General features: G+C 40.1%; 1 protein-coding gene across 1 annotated transcript in view; it reads right to left on the reverse strand.

The window, feature by feature from the left end:
- Positions 1 to 15,027, reverse strand: part of SLC30A8 (solute carrier family 30 member 8) — a gene marked incomplete at its 5' end in the record, with an annotated part of 31,843 nt that extends 16,816 nt beyond the window's left edge. The window contains 2 exons of the mRNA XM_082674765.1: positions 3,725 to 3,924; positions 14,957 to 15,027. Of these exons, the coding sequence (XP_082530891.1) occupies positions 3,725 to 3,924; positions 14,957 to 15,027 (271 nt within the window). The remainder of the gene's footprint in view (positions 1 to 3,724; positions 3,925 to 14,956) is intronic.
- Positions 15,028 to 21,664: the final 6,637 nt, after the last annotated feature.

A 21,664-nucleotide genomic window follows, 5' to 3' on the forward strand; every position in this document is an offset into this window, starting at 1 on the left:
CATCTTCCCAGCAAAGAGCTTCCGCTGACTGATGAGTCCTCCCAGAAGCTGTTTATTGCCTTGTGTGCAAACAAAGTGACAGAGACTGTCAGTCATCAGCCCCTCCATCATCAGACTCACCTTGTCTCAACTAATGATTTAAAAAAATTGCATGTAAGGTTCATAATTGCAATAAGCCCCAGAGATCGCCGGCTCTGGCTATAGTTAATATCTGGTTTGTGAAAGTTTAATGGTCTGAAGCAAAGGAGTCCTCAGGCTTGTTACTGAGCTGTCAGGGCAAAAGTCAGAATGATTCATTAACCAAAAAGCAACATTTTGCTAACAAATCAGCTGTCCTTCCAATTATCCTCTCGTGTTGCTCTGTCGCCAAACTTGGGCCTGATAATAAAGCGGTGTGAATAATGCATTATTTCTTGCCCAGGGAGTGACTGCACGCAGATAAGCAGCTTGCCGCAATCTTAGCAATGAATGGTGGTGATGAATGCTGGTATGCTGGGCTAAGATTGTAGCTTAAGTCAAGGGAATGAAGTCTTACAGGGGTTCTTCAACAGGCTCAGCTGAGTCAGGAGGGAACTGGGAAAGAAAAAGGGCTTGCTTTGGAAGCAGCGTGGTTTATGTGGAGACCCGGGAACTGAGAAGCATTCTGCAACCCTCCAAGCTGCTTATAAGAACATCCAAAAAACTGTGGGGAATCGTGCTGACTCCTATGGAGTAAACTGTTCGTACGAGGCAGTCTGTGACTGAATGTGCATTTGCTTCTGAAAGCATGGGGTATTATCGACAGTTGATTCAATCATCCAGCCAGGATGTATTGAGACCTTACTGTGCACATCCCAGGGATAGGGTATAGAAAAATAAACAAAGTTAAACGAAGCACAGTTCCTCTCTTCAGTGATCCCCTTGTCTAACACTCACTGTATAGCAAACAGGCATCATGGGCTAGGGGATCAGAAAGCCACTCTCACTGGGAGCCCTGAAGAACTTTCCACAGGAGGGAGGGGGTAAGAATTAGCTAGAAAGGAAGAGTTTCTCAGAAAGAGATAAGAGCAAGAACAAAAAACAGAGAGAAGTAAAAGAACGGGGCACCTTTGTGGAAAAGTAGGAGGTGTGGTGTGTTGGAGAAATAACGGGAAATGAGACTGGAAAGGTGGCTTGGGGACCCTTGTGTACGGTGTCACACGTAATGCTAAAGGATTTGAATGTTATCCTGTGGGACAAAGGAATCTTTTTGTGATTTTTGAGGCAAGGTTGTGACATGTTCAGATCTGTATTTAGGCTTTTCCTTCTAAGAATACAGATTTCTTGTCCTGTTGCTGACCTAAGAACTCAAAATCTTTCCGGGTAAGGCCGATATGTACTAACTCCTGGACTGCATTCAAGCCCCTCCGTCTGAAAGGCCCTTCTCATCTCCCTCTTAGTCACCTCTTCATCCCTACTCATCCTTCGAGGCTTTGCTCAGATCCCACATCCTGCAGGAGGACCTCCCAAATTCCCAAAAGTCATCTGAGAATACTACCTGCTTTCTCTGACATGGTCAAAAATGGTTTTAGGAAGGAGGTGAGTTGTGGGTTGGGGTCTTGAATGATGGTTAGGGTTTTGATGACTATGGAGAATGAGAGAGTTTTCCATGTAAATCAAAAGGCGTAAGCAAAAGTTACAGAGACCTCAAGGTGCAATGATTATTTTGCATAGAATGAATAAATAGCTGAAACAGAAGAAGAGTCATATAGGGAAGTAGTAAAAGAAAAAGATTGATAGTCAGTTTGGCAGGCAAATGGTGGAATAACTTGAAAGCCAAAGTAAGAATTTTTCATTTTGTGCAGGATGCCAGAGTGTTCCAATATATTGATCTCTCTTCACTTGGTGCAGCTGAGTAGGGTTTACCACAGAGAGGGCCCCTGAACCAGCCTCTTTCTGCTACAAGAATACTTGTCAGTTTGCCTCTGTACTCAGTAAAATTTCCTATGCTTGACGTGGTGGGGAAAAGGTTGTGAAGGACTGAGATGGCAAAGGTGAGCCACTGAAGAATTTTGAAAACAGAATTAACATGATGAGGGCAATGTTTTAGGAAAATTAGCTCAACATCAGTACAGCTCAAATTCCAAGTGATTTTCTGTCAGTATCCACTTAATTCCTTCACTGACAACATCACTTTCTTCTGACCCTAAAGCCAGATTTGAACTCATAGACTAATTATTAGGAATGAGAAGGAAAGGAGGAGATTGATTTGCTCACTCCAAGTGCATAGCTTCCCACGTCCCCTCTATGAATTTTAGAAACAAATTGACAGGGCGTACGGAAAGGTACAAGGAGAAAACTGAGTTTTGTGGATGGGAGGCCATCTCATTTCAGAATATTAATTAGATATCAGCTGGGGAGAATATGCATCTATTCTCGGCATCCACATGATTTCCGGGAAAAGCAAGAGAAGACAGTTGTGCAGAAAACAAGCCAGTTTATACATCCTGCTGAGCTGTGTTTGCATGGGGTTGTGCCAGTACTTTATTTGGAAGGCTATGAATGTCCAGAACATCAGCTTTTCAAATCATGTTTCAAATGGATTATGTTTTGTAGATTTTCCGTTTTGTTGATCTCTTACGTGAGCAATTGAAAATTGTCCATAGTCTCGTGACTTTCAATAATAAAAAAGAATGCCCCGGGCTTCCCTGGTGGCGCAGTGGTTGAGAGTCCGCCCGCCGATGCAGGGGACACGGGTTCGTGCCCCAGTCCAGGAAGATCCCACATGCCGCGGAGCGGCTGGGCCCGTGAGCCATGGCCGCTGAGCCTGCGCGTCCGGAGCCTGTGCTCCGCAACGGGAGAGGCCACAACAGTGAGAGGCCCACATACCGCAAAAAAAAAAAAGAAAAAAAAAAAGAGCTCCCAGAGATCAATATAAAGGATTACAAATTATATGAAAAAACAAGTGAGCCACAGATATTAAGAGGCAAATAGGAAATGCATTAACAAAAGGAAATACAGATCGTTAATAAACATGCAAATAATATTAATAGTAACAAAGGAATGCATATTAAAATAATGCATGTTCATCTATACATTAGCAAAGATTTTTGAAAGATTAAAATAAGTTCTGGGAAAGATTTGGAGAGAGAATCATTCTCACGTAGAGCTGGCAGACATAGGAATTGTTTCAAGCTTTCTGGATAGCAGTTTGGCATGTGCATAAAGAAGTAATAAAAATATTCATGTCCTTCAACTAGTTATTTCCACTTTTAGGAATCTCTTTGAAGGAATTATCCAGAAAAGCAAGCAGAGTTTTATTCCAGATTTTTCATTGCAGCATTGTCCATAAGCAGGAAAAAACTCCCTAAGTTTCTAACAATAGAGAGATGGTTATGTAAATCACAGTAGAGCATATTATAGAATATTGTTCAGGCATAGAAATGTTTTTGAAAGAGTATTTGATGGCATGGCGAAAAGCATTGTGTGCTCTCAGTTATGTTAAAAAAAATTGTGAGCTATGAATAGAAAATATACCGTAGAAAAATACTCCATAATGTTATTGAAGATTATCACTCAAAAGTAGGATTGTGATTAATTTTATTTTGTTTCCTTCTGCTTTCCAACTTAGCTCAAATGAGCATATTGTTACTTTATATTTACGTAAAATATTCAGTCTTTTTTTAAAAGAACTTAGGCAACTCTTCTGTAATGATGCAGGGTTTTGTTTGCTTGTTTAATCAGAGAAGTCTTGAGAAATACTCACCGATGACCTCTGCAATCATGAAAACTAAGCATGTTCCTGAAGCAGCACAGAGTTTCCACTTGGCATAGACTTGCTCCTTTGCCCTGTTCTCTGTGGCCTTGGAGTTGCTGTGGCAGTGATACATGGCTCCTGACTCTGGCTCCTCTGGCTTCTCTCCAGGATGTTGATCTTTATTCAAGGGTTTCTGCTGGAGTTCCATGCTGAGGATGAGTTTGACAGAAGCAAGAAGTGAACATGGTTGCAAATAAACCTCTCACTGACAGCCCAACCCATTATCAGAACTGCTATGAGGACATTTGCTGACTAGCTAGGAACTTATAATTCATGGCTCCTTCTACAAGAAATATCAAATGTAAGGAACCAAGCGAGAACTTTCCTTCTGAATTCTCAACTACAAAGAGTTTTGCTTTTATTTAGGCAAGCTCTTATTCAGTCTATACTACCAGTGATTAAAAGAAAGTAAAGGAAAAGGAGAAAGGAAGCAGATACATTTTGGTGCCTTTCCTTCACAGTCACTTCACTTTGAAAACATTTTGGGCACTGCTATAAATTTTAAAAGGGGCAGTAATGAGGTTATTACTATTAACGAGTAATGTGCCTATGAGCCAGCCTGGTGATTCAGACACTCACTATTGCATGGCAACACTCTCCCTTTCTTCTGCACAGCAACATTGTTAATAGATCATAGCTCTTTTTCCTGCTGATTCCATATGAACCCTCAGAAACCTTCTTAACACAGCTTTGCAGAAATCTCTACCAATCTATCAAAGTTGTAATGAGAGTTAAACCTACTTATAGGTAGGTTTAACTGCCTGCCCAAAGCAGGCAGTGCCTATCAGTTCTATTCAAATATAAAGCATTTATAGAAATATAGAGCCATTTGTAGAAATATAGAATTTCACAAATGCAAAGATTGTAGATAACATTTAGTCCAACCCACAGTTTCTTACCTGAAGTAATTAAGATTCAGAGAGGTTAAGTAATTGCCTGAGGTCAAACAGCCAGGAAATGGGAGAGCTGGGACTCCAAGCCTAGTGTTTTTTCCACTATGCCCACACTGCCTCTCTACCTGAGCATCGGTACACCTAAAACCAATTTTTACTGATGCCATGATCTTGAACTAATTAGATTTGTATTTTTAAATAAACTTATTAGAAGACATTAATAAGATTCTTAGGAGTAAGAACTTTACATTCATGACTTTGAAAGGTATAAAAATGGAAATAAATTATTTTCCTCCATTGAAGAGTTACTTTGTCTTATCACCATCCACAAAAAGATCTGATGGTTTTGGCTTAAGTGATGATTAGTATTACAGTTCTAATTATCCTTATATTTGGGGGGTTTCCTGAATAAAATAACATACATATTCATTATAGAAAACCTGGAATTACAGAAAGGCACAAAGCAGAGGGGAAAAAAATCAGTAATAAATTACCACCAAGAGACAACTATTATTGATAGTTTTTTGTTTAGCTTTGTAATAAATACTGTTTTTACTTAGAGTCCATATTAATTCGGATGTTTTTGACAGCAAGTACAGAAAACAAAGCTCATGCTAGGTAAATTAACAAATGGGAATTATTGGTTCTGCACCTGAAAACATCTAGAAGTATTAGGCTTCAGCCTGATTTATCAAAGCTCCAGATCCATTACTCTGCAGTTCTCAACTACTCTTCAACCTCAGGCTGGTTTTCCTCATGTAGTGGAATAGTTGCCCAAGATAATCAGGACTGTGTACTTGTTCTTTCTTATACAGCAAGAAAGAGTGTTCATTCTCCCAACTGCAAAACAGGAGTCCTGAGTTGCATGCTGATTTGGCCAGCCTCTGTAGCCGGAGGACTATGGATGTGCTAATTGGCTTAGACCTTGTTACAGCCAGAAGATTGGCTAAACGCAACAACGCTGACTCCTGGAGCTGAGAGTGCGGTAACTGCTACCCAAATCACATGACTGCAACTCAGTGGGGATGGGCTGGAACAGGTTGTGGATGAAATGACAGTGTCACAATAGGATTCCACCAAAGATACAACTTTGGAACCTAATTTTTAGCTGTATATATTGTTAACATTTTCTCAACTTATTAAATATTCTATATCATTAGTTTAACATACAGAGAGCATTATATTTAGTATAGATATGTTACAACATAAGTAACTATTTTCTATTATTGGACAATTGACTCTTTTCCAATTATTTGGCACCACTGTGATTCATATCCTTATAGTTATCCTTTGCTAAGTATATTATTATCTCCTTAAAATGCAATCCTGAAAGGGGAATTACTTGGCTAAAGAGTATCTACATTTTGGGCTTCCCTGGTGGCACAGTGGTTAAGAATCCGCCTGCCAATGCAGGGGACATGGGCTCAAGCCCTGGTCCGGGAAGATCCCACATGGCGCGGAGCAACTAAGCCCGTGTGCCACAACTACTGAGCCTACGCTCTGGTGCCCGTGAGCCACAACTGCTGAGCCCGCGTGCCGCAACTACTGAAGCCCAAGCACCTAGAGCCTGTGCTCCGCAACAAGAGAAGCCACTGCAGTGAGAAGCCCGCGCACAGCAACAAAGAGTAGTCCCTGCTCGCCATGACTAGAGAAAGGCCACGTGCAAGCAATGAAGACCCAACTCAGCCAAAAATAAATAAATAAATTTATTTTTTTTAAAAGAGTATCTGCATTTTTAAGGATTTTGATGTATATTTGCCAAATTGGCTTCAGAATGTTTTTGCCGATGATGTTAATAGCAGTCAGGATTTTGAGCAATTCTAAGTAATCTTCATATTGGAATAAGAACTATTTGGCAAGAGGCACATAAAGTACTCATACCTATAAATTTTCACCTTTGTAATGTGATACATACCCTGATAATAAACAACCGTATAAGGTAGTAGTGTTAGTCACCAATGGTCATCGACGCAGAGGAGCCAGAGAACTAATAAGAAAACATGGTGGAGGTTTCCTTTTTCCTTGTGCTGAGAAGGCAGTATGAGCAGGACAGGGTCACCAAATATTCTGGCATTGTTCATATGACCACTCTGGCCATATGAAGCTTTACTTTATTTTCTATTTTTCGTGAATCTTGTGGGCAGAGAAAACCAGGTGGTGAGTGACTGAGAGAGAACTTATCCTGGAACAGTTTAGAAGGCAGACCAAGGCAGTAATTCCACCAGGGGAACGGCCTGTGAGCAATGCCACAAGAGGAAAAGTGCAAGAAACCTGGCCAATTTTTACTTTTAAATGCTGCTACCTTGTCCTAGACCTAAGATTAACCAAGTTGGATACGTTTTGAGCTGAGATTGTTCCTTGAAGCACTAAGCCAGAAATCCGAAACAGGACTGAAATTGGATACAGTGTGTTCACGTGTGTGTATGTATGTGTTTTATGAGGTGAGATGGGAGTCCACCATCTTCGCTGGGCTCCCCAAAGGGTCTGTGATTCCAAAAGAAGTTAAAAAACTGAAGTTAAAATATATTCCTCATCATCTCATAAGAGCAAAGTGGTCTAAGTGTCTCTAGATGCAGTACAGCCTCTTGATCTGAAAAGTGATGCAAATTCTAAGAAGAATTTTAAAACGAAGGTTCTAAAAAGCAAATGCTAGAATGCATCAAAATATGAAATATGAATTTACTTTCAAAGAATAAATCACCAGAGGTCACCACACATTCAAATATGGCTGACGCTTTGAAGAGTAGGAACAATAGGCTGGAGCAAAGAAACTTACTGTAGCATCAAAAAGAAAAAACAGGGAGAAACAGAGAAGAAAAATAGGGAAATATTACAAAAGTTGATGTCAATAGCCTAGAACTTAGAGTTCATCTCTTAAAATAAGAATTAGAAAATGGAGCTTTATTTTGTGATCTTGGAGAAGCATTTTTGTTTTTAATTTTGTATCTTATTTTTGTCTGTTGGTAGAAGTCAAACCCCTTTGGTTCTATATCTCTTAAGTGGAGCTGGTAATATTTTTCACACTCTTACTTCACATGTTGACTATATAAAATCACTTTGTTTTTGTACTTTCACATTACCTTTCCCAAGAGCCTTAAATCACTCCTCCTGTTGGGAGAGGAGATAAAATCTAAGGTCCCGTCATGCATTTCCAACACTTCATGTATCCATTCGTTCAACAAACGTGTTGCATGCCTGCACCATCAGAGGTGCTAATGATACCATGCCTCTGAGACCAGCAAAGTTCTTGACCTAAGAAGCTTGTATCCTAGCAGAGGGGAACACAGCAAACCAGCTGATAGTGACAGAGGCTGTGTAGTATCATGGGCGGTGACTGGGAAAGGAAAGGTGAGGCTACCTGAAATAGAGTGGTAGGGGAAGGCACCTCTGTAGATGATATCTGAGCAGGAACTTAAAAGATAACCCGGAGCAGACCCACAGGGAGGAGGAACATCACAAGCAGAGGGCATTGCTGGTGCAAAAGCCGAAAGGCAAGGAAGAACTTGTCTTGTTCAGAAGCTTGTCTTGAACAGAAAGGAAACTGCATAGTGGCCGCTGTAGCATCAAGAGAGAGTAAAATTGAATCAAGTCAGAGAAGTAGGCAGAAGTCAGATCATGCAGAACTCCGTGGACCATTGTAAAGGGTTTCATTTTCTTCAAAATATAAAAGGAGGAAGTCGGAAGGTTTTGACTAGGGAAGTAACATTATGTGGTTCACATTTCTAAAATGATCATTTTGGGTGTTGCTTGGAAGGCTAGAGTATAGTGAGCAAAATATGGAGACCGTTTATTTGATTAAATGTTATAAGGGAGTGGGGAGTAGAAATGTTCACCTAACAGGTGTAATTTCTTGTCCCAGACCAGCTATCCAGTGTTCCACCCCTTTTTTAAACAGCTTTATTATAATATAATTCATATGCCACAAACCCATTTAATGTATACAATTAATGGGTTTTAGCATATATACAAAGTCATACAACCATCACCACAATCTAATTTAGAACATTTTCATCACCCCGAAAAGAAATTCCATACCCAGTAAATCCCCAGTCTCCTTACACACAATCCTACCTCAGGAAATCACTAACCTTATTTCTGTCTTTATAAATTTGCCTCTTCTGGACATTTTCTATAAATGGAATCGTACATTATGTAGGTTTTGTGACCGGCTTCTTTCACTTAGTATAGTGTTTTCAAGGTTCATCCATGTTATAGCAAATATCAGTGCGTCAGCACTTTATTGCTTTTTATTTCCAGATGGTACTAAGTTGTATGGATATACATCTGAGGGACAGTTAGGTTGTTTACATTTTTTCAGCTATTAGGAATAATGCTACTTTGCAAATTTGTGTACAAGGTTTTGTGGAAGTATGTTTTCATTTCTATTGTTTTTCTATCTGGAATATTGAACTCATAGAATAAGTTGGAAAATGCCCACTCTTTTATTTTTTGGAAGAATTGATATTAATTCTATTTTACATCTTTGGTAGAAGTCATCAGTGAGACATTTGGGCTTTCTTTGTGTGAAGCTAATACAGTCTCTTTACTTGTTATTGGTCTACTCAGATTTCTATTTCCTCTCGAGTTTGGTAGCTGATATCTTTCTATGAAGTTTTCCATTTCATCAAAGATTACAAGCATTTTATTTTACGTGATTTATCTTTAAATCAATTAAGAGAAAAAAGGAGAGTAAATATTCTGTCTTGTATAATTATCTACATAATTACCTTTACTGATGCTGTTTGATTTTTTGTGTGTTGACTCTAGTTAATGGCTGGTGTCATTTGTTTTAAGCCTGAAGAATTTCCTTTACTATTACTTGTAAAATGAATCTGCTAGCAAAAAGTTCTCTCAATTTTTATTCATTTGGGAATGTCTTTATTTCACCTTCATTTTACAAAGATAGTTCTGTTGGATAAAAGTTGATTGATTGGCAGGGTTTGTTTTTTCTTTCAGTACTTTAAATATGCCGTCCCACTGCCTTCCAGCCTCCTTTGTTTCTGATAGAAATCAGCTGTTAATCTTACTGAGAAACTCTTGCTCACGATGAGTCTTTTTTCCTCTTACTGCTTTCAAGATTTTTCTGTGTGTTTTGCTTTCAATATTTTAACTATGATGTGTGTGTCAGAGTATAGATCTGTTTGCCTTGATTCTTCTTAGAGTTTGTTGACTCTCATGGATGTATAAATTAATGTTTTCACCAAATTTTGAAATTTGTTCCTTTGAATGTTTTTCTGCTCCTTTTCTGCCTCCTCTCTTTCTGGTATTCCCATTATGTATATGGTAGGATATTTAACTATGTACCACATTTCTCTGAGGCTCTATTAATTTTTATTCATTCTTTTTTCTCTCTGTACTTTGTGTTGCATAACTATTGACCTGTCTTCACAGTCACTGCTTCTTTCTTCTGCCAGCTCATATCTACTGCCAAGTCCCTTTGTTCCATTTATTGTACTTTTCAACTTCAGAATTTGGTTCTTTTTTATTATTTCTATCTATTATTACTGATATTCTCTATGTGATGAGACATTGTCATCATGCCTTTCTTTAATTCTTTAAACATGATTTTCTTGAATTCTTTGAACATATTTATAAGAGCTGCTTTAAATCTTTGAATGCTAAGTTCAACATGGGGGCCCTTTCCAAGGCAGTTTCCATTTCCTGCTCTTTTTACTGTTTATAGGTTATTCTTTCCTGTTCCTTTGCATAGGTTGTCATATTTTTCTGGAAACTGGATGTTTTAGGTGAGATATTGTAGCAATTCTGAATACTGATCCCCAGCGGGCTTGTTATTGTGGCTGCTTACTTGTTTGCTTTTTTTTTTGTTTAGTGAATTGGCTTGTCTAGTTCAGTGGAGTATTTTCTTTGACCTTCCCTGCTGTGTAGCCTCTATTGCCAGTCCTCAGAGAGTGCAGCCTTGGACATGCGCACAGTCATCCTTCCCTCTCCCTACCCGCTTTCCCAGGGATGGTGATCATTTTAATCATGTTTTCTTTGACTGTCTTTTTCCATGCATCACTGTTAAGCTTCTGGCTTCTCTGCCTTTGTTGGTATCAGACTCAGCTCTTGTCCTCCTTAATCACTTGCTGATTGCTCTAATGTTTTCAACAGTATCCTGAGGCAGAAATTACAACATTATCCAATGAAAGTTGGGCCATGTATTAGTCTACTCTAGCTTCTATAGTAAAATACTGCAGACTGGGTAGCTTAAACAACAGAAATTTATTTTTTCATAGTTCTAGAGGCTAGAAATCCATTATTAAGGTGCTGGAAAATTTGGTTTCTGGTTTTGGTGGCCCTGGCTTGTAGACGGCTGTCTTCTTGTTATGTTCTCACATGGTAGAAAGAGAGAGATCTCTGGTATCTCTTCCTCTTTTATAAAGATATCAGTTCTATCTCTCAGGACTTCACCCTAATGACCTCATTTAACCTTAATCATCTTAAAGGTCCTGTTTCCAATATAGTCACAGGGGAGCTAGGGTTTTAGTATATGAATTGTGGAATGACAAGAACATTCAGTCCATAAGAGCCTCCTTACAGGGACAGTATTTGAGGCTAATCTTTGTGGCTTGTGCCAACTCCAGGAGGGCTCTTTCTACCTGTCTCTCCCTAGCTGTTTCTGTTAAACTTCTAACTGGTCTACCATTTAGCTTGTTGCTCTGATGAAGCCACCAGCCTGCTCTTGATTGCTCAACAGCAAAATCCTCATTGTTTTTGACAGTGCCCTTATGCTTGAAATATCCCATATTCTGTTCCAGATAAACTTTCAGCTGATGTATCATCAGTCCTCTAAGGGAAAGATGCATAGCTCTCTGTTCTTATAGCCTGATTCTCCCATGGGCAGAACCTCTGCATCACTGCCCCCAAAACTGAGAGAAGGAACAGTGACCCACTTATCCTGGAGTGCCACCTCTGCTCCATAAGTGGGTGGTGAAGAACCTCACCCTATGTGTGAGCCAGGGCAGGGGTGTTCAGGGGCTTGTGCCTCCTGGACTATGAGTAGGGATTGGGAGAAGGAAGGGGCCCCCAGTCCTCTTGGCCATGTCTGCATCGAATACAGGTTCTATAATATGGAGCTGGGGCAATTAGAGAGTCCAGCAGCCCTTTGCTCTAGGGGTGAACTGTAGCCCCAGTTGGAAGCTGGGAGGAGAGAGATCCCTGTCTTTTGGCCACATCCAACCAGAGTAGAACTTCCATCACAACAAGCTTGGAGGGGAAAGAGGTTAGTGGGGCAGATCATGGCTCAAATGCCACAGACTCTTGCTTTTCACTGAGATTTAGTAGATTTTCTTGAATAAATCTCAGTTTGCTGTATGCCCTTAAGACAATTTCCAGAGACTAAACTGTTGGAGTTTTTTTAGTATTATTTTTACCAGTAAAATGGTAAAAATGTTTCACTGGGGAAGGAGGTCCATTGAGCTACTTACACCACCATTCCAGAAGTCCTGCCATCCCAAACACACACACACACACACACACACACACACACACACACACACTTCAAGGCTTCACATTGAAACGATTCCAGTACTTTGTCCCTACCATCTGGACCTGCCCTCACATTCCCTGCACTTCTTTCATATACAACTTGGGAAAAAGAAAAGCTCGTTTCCAGTACCAAGAAAACCATATTGAGTATGTAGGTCAACTTTATACAACTATCTCTTTGCTACCATGAGCCCAAGCATAGGGAATCACATCACTGGAAAGGGAATTGGAGGGATTGGTAGGGGAGAGATTATACAATAGTACCTACAGGGCCTAATATTACTACTTCCTGTGGTAGAATGTCTCTAAAATTATGTCCAGCAATTCCTGTCATCTTATATGCATATGCCAGCAAGAGATGGAATCCACTGTGCCACCCCTTGAATCTCAGACTTGGGACTTGCTTTAACCCATCAAATGTGGTAAAAATGGTGCTGTGCCAGTTCTGGTCTTAAGCTGTCTGACACCTGTCAGATTCCACTGCTGCTCTGTTTCTCCCCTGAACTGCCATATAAAAAGGTCCAAGCTAATCTGATAAAATGAGACACCACACAGAGAGAGAAGCCATGGGAAGCAGAACGAAGACCAGTCAAAGCCAACACAAAGACCCCAGACAAGTAAGTGAAGCCATCCTTGACCTTCCAGCACATCCCAGACACCAGCAGAATGCAGCCTCACAAGCAAACCTCGATAACTCCACATGGAGCGAGAACTGTGATAAATAAAATGTTGTTTAAGCCACTACGTTTTGGGGGTAGTTTCTTGCACAACAATAGATAACTGAAGCACTTTTGTTGTGTAATTAGAGAATACAGATTCCTTCTAGATAAGTTTCTCAACAGATGATAACAACTTAAATAGAAAGCTGATGATAAGTAGAAAAAAAGAGAAGGAAGGAGAAAAGAGAAGGACCTTCAGGGGACAAAGTTACCTCTGAAATAGAGATAGAACAAAATACAGGAGAAAGGAGATTGGGAGAGGTGAGGAAAAGTGAATTAGTGAGGGGATCAAGGTTCATATGAGCTCAGGAGGAAAGAGATTAAGGACCCAGGAGGCCACATGGTGAAAGTGTGTGTGCAGGAGACGGGGAGGGGAACGAAATTCACAAACAGGAGGCATGGTCCACATCCCAACTCTGCCGTAATTAGACACCCAGCCTTTAAAATGGCATTTATTCTCTCTGGAATCCACTTTCCTAACTGGTGAAATGAGGGATCAGGATAAATCATCTCATCTAGGTTCAATTGTTTTTATTTGGAAAAAAATAAAAATTAGTTTGACAGTTTTTATCATCACTGTATCCTGAAAACCATACCAATTCATGAGGCGAATGAGACCCTGTAACCATCAACAGTTGGCTTTATTTGCATAACAGAGTGCTAATGGTCTAGTTTCATGAGAAGGGAAATACTGCTATTTTAATAATGTAGAGATGCTGTATTAATAGTGTCCACAGTGTTAACAATTTGTTGTTCAAAATTTCTGCCTGACCTAATGTGAGGCTTTGTCGTTTATGATCTCAATAAATCACATCTAATATTATTTTCTTAGAAAAATAATTCTTACAGTGTGAGATAATAGATGTGCTAGACTCTTTGCCATGTATATATTTTTAAGCAAAGTTATAAATATCCTGAGAAAAAGTCCCTTTGCAGTTGCTTAAACATTCGATGCTATCAAACGCAATGCCGCTACTCTTTGGAATATTAATTTGTTTTCATGAAACACACAAAAACATTACACATATTATTAATGGGTAAGAAGTATTCTCTTAAATTCTGCTTCTAACATGAATTTATTTCAGATTCTCATTCATTTATCTATGTATTCTGAGTGTGTTTCTCTTTGCTCCCCACTTGGATTGAATTCCCCAAATGCACCAAAGTCTCATTCTTACTTGTCTCTGTCTTTACCAGGAAATTATCTCAGTCAGGAAAACTTTCCTAACCCTACTTCCTATGTAGGGTTTCCCTAACCCTACTCTAACTCCTTCTTATTTTTTCAGTTCTCAGCCTATCACTTCTGAAAAGCTTTCTCTGACTCCCAAATTCCAGCAAAGACCTAGGTTCCCTTGAGGTATTCTTACTGTATACCCCCAGAATAACACACATGCTCTTTTGTAATTGCCTGTTTCTTATGTGCATTCCACATTAGACTCAGGCTTTCAAGAGGACAGAGATACAGGTCTAGGAATATTTTAGTCTCCGGTATATATACACATGTTCAATCAATTATTGTTAAATAAGGGGGAAATGAATGAATATATTGCACATGGAACTGTGGGAGATAGTAAAAAGAACTAGAGCTATGTAGAACATTAAGCTCAGCTATATTTATTATAGGTGTGTATATGTGATAATGATATTATATAATTAAGAAAATAGCGATTAACTTAAGATCAGTGTGACCACAATTTGCCACATAGTTGAAAAGCCTTAATTCTTTCTAAATATAATTTAATAAAATTTACTATCTTAAAAGTGTGAAGAATTGAGGAAAAGAAAGGGAAACACATCAGATTGTGTATGTCTGTTCTTTAGAAGAAAATCTACAGATGAAAAATATACCAATAAAATATGTCCTTCGTACACTCAGGAAATTTAAGGAAGCAAATCAACTACGCAGAGTATTGCCTTTTTCAGGATAAGATTATATAACTTGGCCAACAAGTTTATAAAATTTTACAAAACGCCCCCAAGTTGCAACAGCAAAACTTTCCAATTCTGAAGCAGTAGGATCTAGGGACTTAGTGAATACTCAAGACACAGCGAATTGTGAAGCAGTATCTGATGTCTGTTACCTGTCTAGCGTGAAGGCGTACATCTTGGTGGCTTTGTCATTCACAAGATAAGTTCTTTCAAGAAACTCCATGGTGGCCAGGATAAAAGATTTTGGTGGTGGTGGTGGTGGTGGTGGTGGTGCTGTTATTGTGGCGACGGCTGCTGCTCTTCAACTCACTGTCCAGTTTTAGAAGCAAAACAACATTACGACTATTCACACACTTTGCAAAGAAAAAATGAAAAGGCTTCTGGGATTACAATAACAAGCCTCCCGTGTCAGTGTTCTTGATAGATCTGCTAAAACTACAGTCTGTTTGGAATGTTACCTGGCTTCATTCTCTCACCCACAGAAACTACCTTCCTGCAGGTAGGATCACATGACGTGTGTGTGTACGCCCGCGCACTTCCCACGCCATCTGATTCCACTGTGCTGTCTAGGAGGTAGAGGAGATCAAGGGTTACCCGCTAATTGCTGCTGTAAGGGTTTGGTCTTCAGAGCACACCTGGGTGAGCTCAAACAGCTGCCTTTGTGTACACTAATATCTTTTCCCTCCTCTTCAACTTTCTTTTTTTTTTTTTTCTTGGCGCTGAGTGGGAAGGTCTGTCTCTGAACCTAAAAGCATTTCTCCTAGGATTTAGTTCTAAAATGCCCTCTAGGGCTTCCCTGGTGGCACAGTGGTTGAGAGTCCGCCTGCCGATGCAGGGCACACGGGTTCGTGCCCCGGTCCGGGAAGATCCCACATGCCGCGGAGCGGCTGGGCCCGTGAGCCATGGCCGCTGAGCCTGCGCGTCCAGAGCCTGTGCTCCACAACGGGAGAGGCCACAACAGTGAGAGGCCCGCGTACCGCAAAAAAATAATAATAATAATAAAAATAAAATGCCCTCTAAGCAGCTGTCAAGATTTACTTCTCTTCTCCTAGGACCATTTGGGGATCTCACTACTGAAGAGGACATAGATCATTAGTCACTGAAGTCTCTAATCTGAAACAGTTCCTGGTGCAGCAGCTTGGAAACCCTTTTGACAGACAGGAGAAGGGCAGTGTCCGCTTCTAAATAAATAACAGCCCTCAAGCACAAAAGAACCAGAATGAGCTGTGTTCTCCCTGGCCAGGGTACCCTCTGCTGAGGATAAAAGACCAGCCCAAGGAACCCCTGCCAGGCAAACCCATCACAACTCTTAGAAATGGGCTCTTCTGAGTTGACCCCAAGAGACCTTCAACCCCCAAACTCCTATGAATTTTATTTCATTACAAAGAACTTTCCTTTCCAAATAAGAGAAAGGACTGTAGCCCAAGGACAACAGCCTCGTCACACGGCAGGCATTTACATGTGGGCCAAAGAGCATCCAAGACCTATAGAGATGCAGGCAGGGGCAGGCGAGTGCAGAGAGGAGAAGAGGCGTAGACCCTCCACCTCTAAGTCCTCGTTTCCTTCTTCATCTGTTGACACTAACTCCCTGGGGAGAGCGCTCAGAGCGGTGTAGTCCTGAGTAGTCCAGTGGCTCAGCCTCTCAGGAATCTGCCCATACAGCTGAGCAGAGATCGCCCACAATGACCTAGGAGAATAAATATTGTCTCCTGGAAGGAAAGTGGGATTCAATGGCAATGGCTGTAGGCAGTGAGGGGAGAAGTCACCTTTGACCGAGCGTGAGAACGCCAGGTCTTCTATCACATCCGTCGTGAAGCTGTACCTCTTGTCAATTTTAAGATTTCAAACACTCTCCTCTGGAACATAAATTCTAAGGTCTTTTCATATGGCCCCATTGCCTACCTGGTCATTAACTTTGCTCTGACAGATGGAAACTGTAGAAATGGCTCTGAGAGGCCATTTTTCTTTGCAGGAGAAATTCTGGGTCTAGTAAAGTATTTCCTTCTCTTATATTCTTACTCTTAACTTTGCAAAATAATAGGCTATTCTGTGGAGGCAAAAGTAAGAAACCAGAAAAGAATTATTAATCTATCGTGTGACGTGTTGCCACACTTTACAGCTTGAATCAATTGTGAGTAGTTTCTAGCACATAGTAAGAGAAAAAGAATTTGAGTGAATGAGTGTCAAAAAGTGAAGAAACTACGTAAAAAAAACCAGGCTGAAATCCATTAAAGATTAGTGCGAAGCAGAGGAGATAAGTATTATTTAAATGCAGGAAAGAGAATATTTGGCTATAGATTTCAACAGGGGAAAAGCAATCTGGAAGTTTGAGGTTCCACACCACAAGTTTGGTCGCTAGCCCATATATAGCTGCACATATGTTTATGATTCTATGACTATGAAGATATATATTATTGGTAGTTTGTTAATGTGAATTGTTTGTGAGGCGAGGATAGAGTGAGGATATATGAGAAGGGCAGGGTAGGGCTGATATAGACAGGGTAAGGTGGAGATGGGAAAAGAGGAAATGGGAACCCAAGCAAAAAAGGACAAGAAAAAAAATGTATTCTATGATCTCTCCTGTTTATAAGTTGAAGTATATATATATATGTAATTGCCATTTTTGTAGACCCAGTATAGTCTAAAATCAGCAATTTCATATGATTCTACTTAAATATATATGCACACATGTATACATACTTATAAAATGTATATGTGTACATGTGTGATACATTTAAAAATAAAAAATTAAGTGTTCATGCTTTAAAACTATAGGGAGGGCTTCCCTGGTGGCGCAGCGGTTGAGAGTCCGCCTGCCGATGCAGGGGATAAGGGTTCGTGCCCCGGTCCGGGAGGATCTCACATGCTGCGGAGTGGCTGGGCCCGTGAGCCATGGCCGCTGAGCCTGCACGTCCGGAGCCTGTGCTCCGCAACGGGAGAGGCCACAGCAGTGAGAGGCCCGCGTACCGCAAAAAAAAAAAAAAAAACTATAGGGAAATTAGGTACTATTTTCCTCAAAGCTTTGTGAATTTCCAGGTGCTACCCTTGGAGGTAACTACTTTACTATAAATCAAAGCTTCTGGTATAAGAGCAGGGAACAGTGGATTACAACAAATAAAACTTTTATGTTAAAGAAAAGTAAGTTTTGCTACTACAAATTTAGATGTAAAGTTATGATAAGAATTGTAAGCCTGTTATGTTATGTAAAATATTCATCTGTTGATTAGCTTATCTTATAAACCCCTTTTTCACTGCACCATCATGCCCTTTCCCCCCAGTATTTTGTCAGCACAATGTTTATGAAAAATTTCCCATCCTCCCTGACTAACCTTTGGCCCACTTTGGCATACACAGCCCACCAAGGACTAATGGCCCAAATCAGACTCCACATGAGTCACAAAATATGTATTCAGAAAGCAATGCAGGTCACAAAAGAAAATCCCCTATCTTGTTGACAAGTCAGTTTGACGAGGCATTTGCTGCTCATCCCAGTTTCCTAGGCAACCAGCTTCCAAACCATCCTGAATTACAGGTTGTCCTCTCTGCCCAGTCTCCATCACAAGCTTGTAGCAACTGAAGAGGCAACATACAATTTATAACAGTTAACTCTGGGGATAAATATTCTGTCAGCCGCGAGAACATAACTGATACAACCAGAGATCTCATTCTGCTCCCCAGTGCTGTCTATTGTCGACAACAATTTCTTTATAGGATTTTACAAGTGGTAGCTAATACGTATGCAAAAATAATTTACACACGTCTTACACATAGTTTGCTATTTCACTTGCGGAAAGGATGTGTGTATTTATGCAGCACCATTGTAATCATCCCTACACACTAAAGTACGGAGCTCTCACTGTTTGCATTCCCAAAATTTAAACCCGTATTTCAGGAATACTTCATCTTGTCATTGTTTGCATATGACTATTCCTTAAAAAGACATTTGAAAATGTGCTTGTTTTAAATAATGAATGTGGATTTTCATCTGTTTGTATCTTTCTTGTTTATGTGTAGAGGCCGTGGAGTGGAGTGGTTTAATGTATGGACTTTCAAATGTACCGACAGACTTAGTTTCAGTTTCTGGTTTGGCCATTTTCTTACATATGTGACCTTGAAAAAGTTGCCTGACCTCTGTTGTTTTCAATTTCTCATCTGTAAGATGGGGACATTAATAGAATCCATCTTACAGACTTTTGTGAAGAGTAGAAGAGATATTGTGTATAAAAGTTCTCAGCGTAGTATCTGCCATGCAACCAATTTCATCTAGATGTGAGTTGCTATGTACTGGGCCATGTCTAAGTATAATACCTTGGCTGTCCCTGAGAAATTGACCCCAGCCTTAGTAGAGGCTAAGAATTACTCAAGGAATGGAAGTAGAGGTTTCTGAAAACAAGACCTGGGAACTTGAACCCGCCATCAACTGTATGACTTTGAGTAGCTGCCTCAAATTCTCAGGGCTCAACTTTCTCAAATAATAGATTTGTGCCTGTCTTATGCTCCCCACTTGGTAGCAGAGTGCCATTCAGAATGTGTCCTCAATAAAGAGGACACAACAGGAGAGAAAATGCAGACTCAGTCAGTATAATCACCTACTAAAGATTCTGGACTTATGTATTCCCACACAGACTATAAAGACATTATTTCTAAGTTGGGTAACATTTTCTTAGCAGGTGGCTTTATGGTTATTACTACAGTATGAGCTTTTCAAAAGTTCCATCTAGGAACTTGTAAACAAAGACAGTGGAAGTTTAATTGGACTGTATTTTAAAGAACATTATGAAAATTTCATTTTAATCTCAAGTGAACATGTATAAAACACAAACCATCTCCTGATATTTCATACTTTACTTGAAAATGGACTGAAAGCCATCTGAGTTTTATTTTCTTCTTGATAAATTGGCACTAACTCTTTTTTTTGGCGGGGGGCGGGGATTTTTATTTTTAAAGAGATCGATCTATAGAAATGTTCCAGTGCAAATACAGCTTGTATTTGTTGAGAAAAGAAAGACTTGATAAAATATCGATACTAAAACAATAAAAGAAATATTTTATTAAGGCTGATAGATGCAAATAAATAATATAAAAATAAACAGTGTTTTGGTGGGGAGAGATATTGGGGCTAGGTGGTTAAAATGTTTACGAAGTGTATATTTTATTGATTAGTCTCCATGCCTCATACTTCCTTTTCCAAATATTCTGCAACTTAAACTAATTAATCCTTAAATGCACCTTCTGAGCTAGATACAGTTGACTGTGTCTTGCAAACTCCACAGCAGTTTTCTGCTGACTTCATATTCTCACCACAGTTTGTGTCTCTCTTCTTTATTTTATTTACATTGGCAAACAAGAAAAGGTTCCAAGAACCTAAGCCGTGATTTTAAGGCATTGGAATAAGAAAGGCAGACAAAAAACACTCTTCCTAATATCCCAGCTCCTTGATCTACAAATGCACAGAGCATCACTGAAAACCAAAGCACTGAATTCCTGAATTTAAAAGAGAGAGAGCGAGCACCCTCTTGTCATTATCCGGAATGCCACCGTTTAATTTTCATGAGTACAGTTTACTTTCCTTTAGTGAACGTCTTGAGGGGCTGGTAATTCACCTTAGGCAAAGGATTTTCACAGCAAGTCCCCAGATGACTGCCAAGAGAGCAAAGGCATAGCTCATCTTCTCCGAATCTCAAAGCCTGGATTTATTTGACTGGAAGCTGACAAGCCTGCCTCTCAGGAGACAGTCCAGGAGATAAGACAAAAGCTGCCTTGAAGCTCTTCCTCTGAAAGGCTGAGCCATCACTTTTTATGTCAAACCCAAAGTGCATCAGAGGACAGCAGCAGGGTTTTCTGCTTGGAAGCACAACCACAAGACATCACAGCTAACTCATCTCTTCTTTTGGTATCAGTGAATTTGCATCCAGTGAGTCCACATTTTTAAATGCTGCTAATCCAACCAGCTGTAGCAAATTTCACCACCACTGCCAGGGGATGAGTTCTTTGAATTTGCATCCAGTAAGACAAGTGAGGCATCATATTACCTTTTGCACCCCAAGACTCTCAGTCACCCAGATATTGGTCAGTGAGAAAAAGATGGGAATTTCTCAGCTAACTCTGAAAGAGAAGAAAAAATTTAATTATAACAAGCTAACACATAACACATCATTGAAAATATTCTATTTGGCAACGGATTTTTTATGTGCCTAATATTCCCCTTTACCCTTCAGAATCTGAAACTAAGATTTTTCTGAGTCTTCACCAGAATTGTGATACTTCATCATTCACTGAATAAGCATTTTTTTTTTTTTTTTTTTTTGTGGTATGCGGGCCTCTCACTGTTGTGGCCTCTCCCGTGGCGGAGCACAGGCTCCGGACGTGCAGGCTCAGTGGCCATGGCTCACGGCCCCAGCCGCTCCGCGGCATGTGGGATCTTCCCGGACCGGGGCACGAACCCGTGTCCCCTGCATCGGCAGGCGGACTCCCAACCACTGTGCCACCAGGGAAGCCCAAGCATTTCATTTTAAACATTATAAGCATTCAGATTAAACTGCTACAAAAATGATACCCAAGACACAGACACTGGCAATCAATGTCCTCCTATATTTTAAATATTATTAATGCAACAAAAATCAACATGACAAAACAGTATGAACAGTTTTTGATACAAGTTCGCTAGAATGGGATTTGTCATAACCTGCATTTCCTAGTCACAAGTTAGTTTCCAAGAAAGCCGGTAAATGGTAAACTCAGATGCCCCTTGGCCATTTTCAATTGAAGGAAACAGAAGGAGAAATCCATTCTATGATTAATGTCATGTCCCAATGAGTACTAATTCTCCATCACTTCTTAGAATCATTGTTATTATGGAT

This window comes from Grampus griseus (genome assembly GCF_964374135.1).
Source record: "Grampus griseus genome assembly, chromosome: 17".
In the NCBI taxonomy this organism is placed as follows: Eukaryota; Metazoa; Chordata; class Mammalia; order Artiodactyla; family Delphinidae; genus Grampus; species Grampus griseus.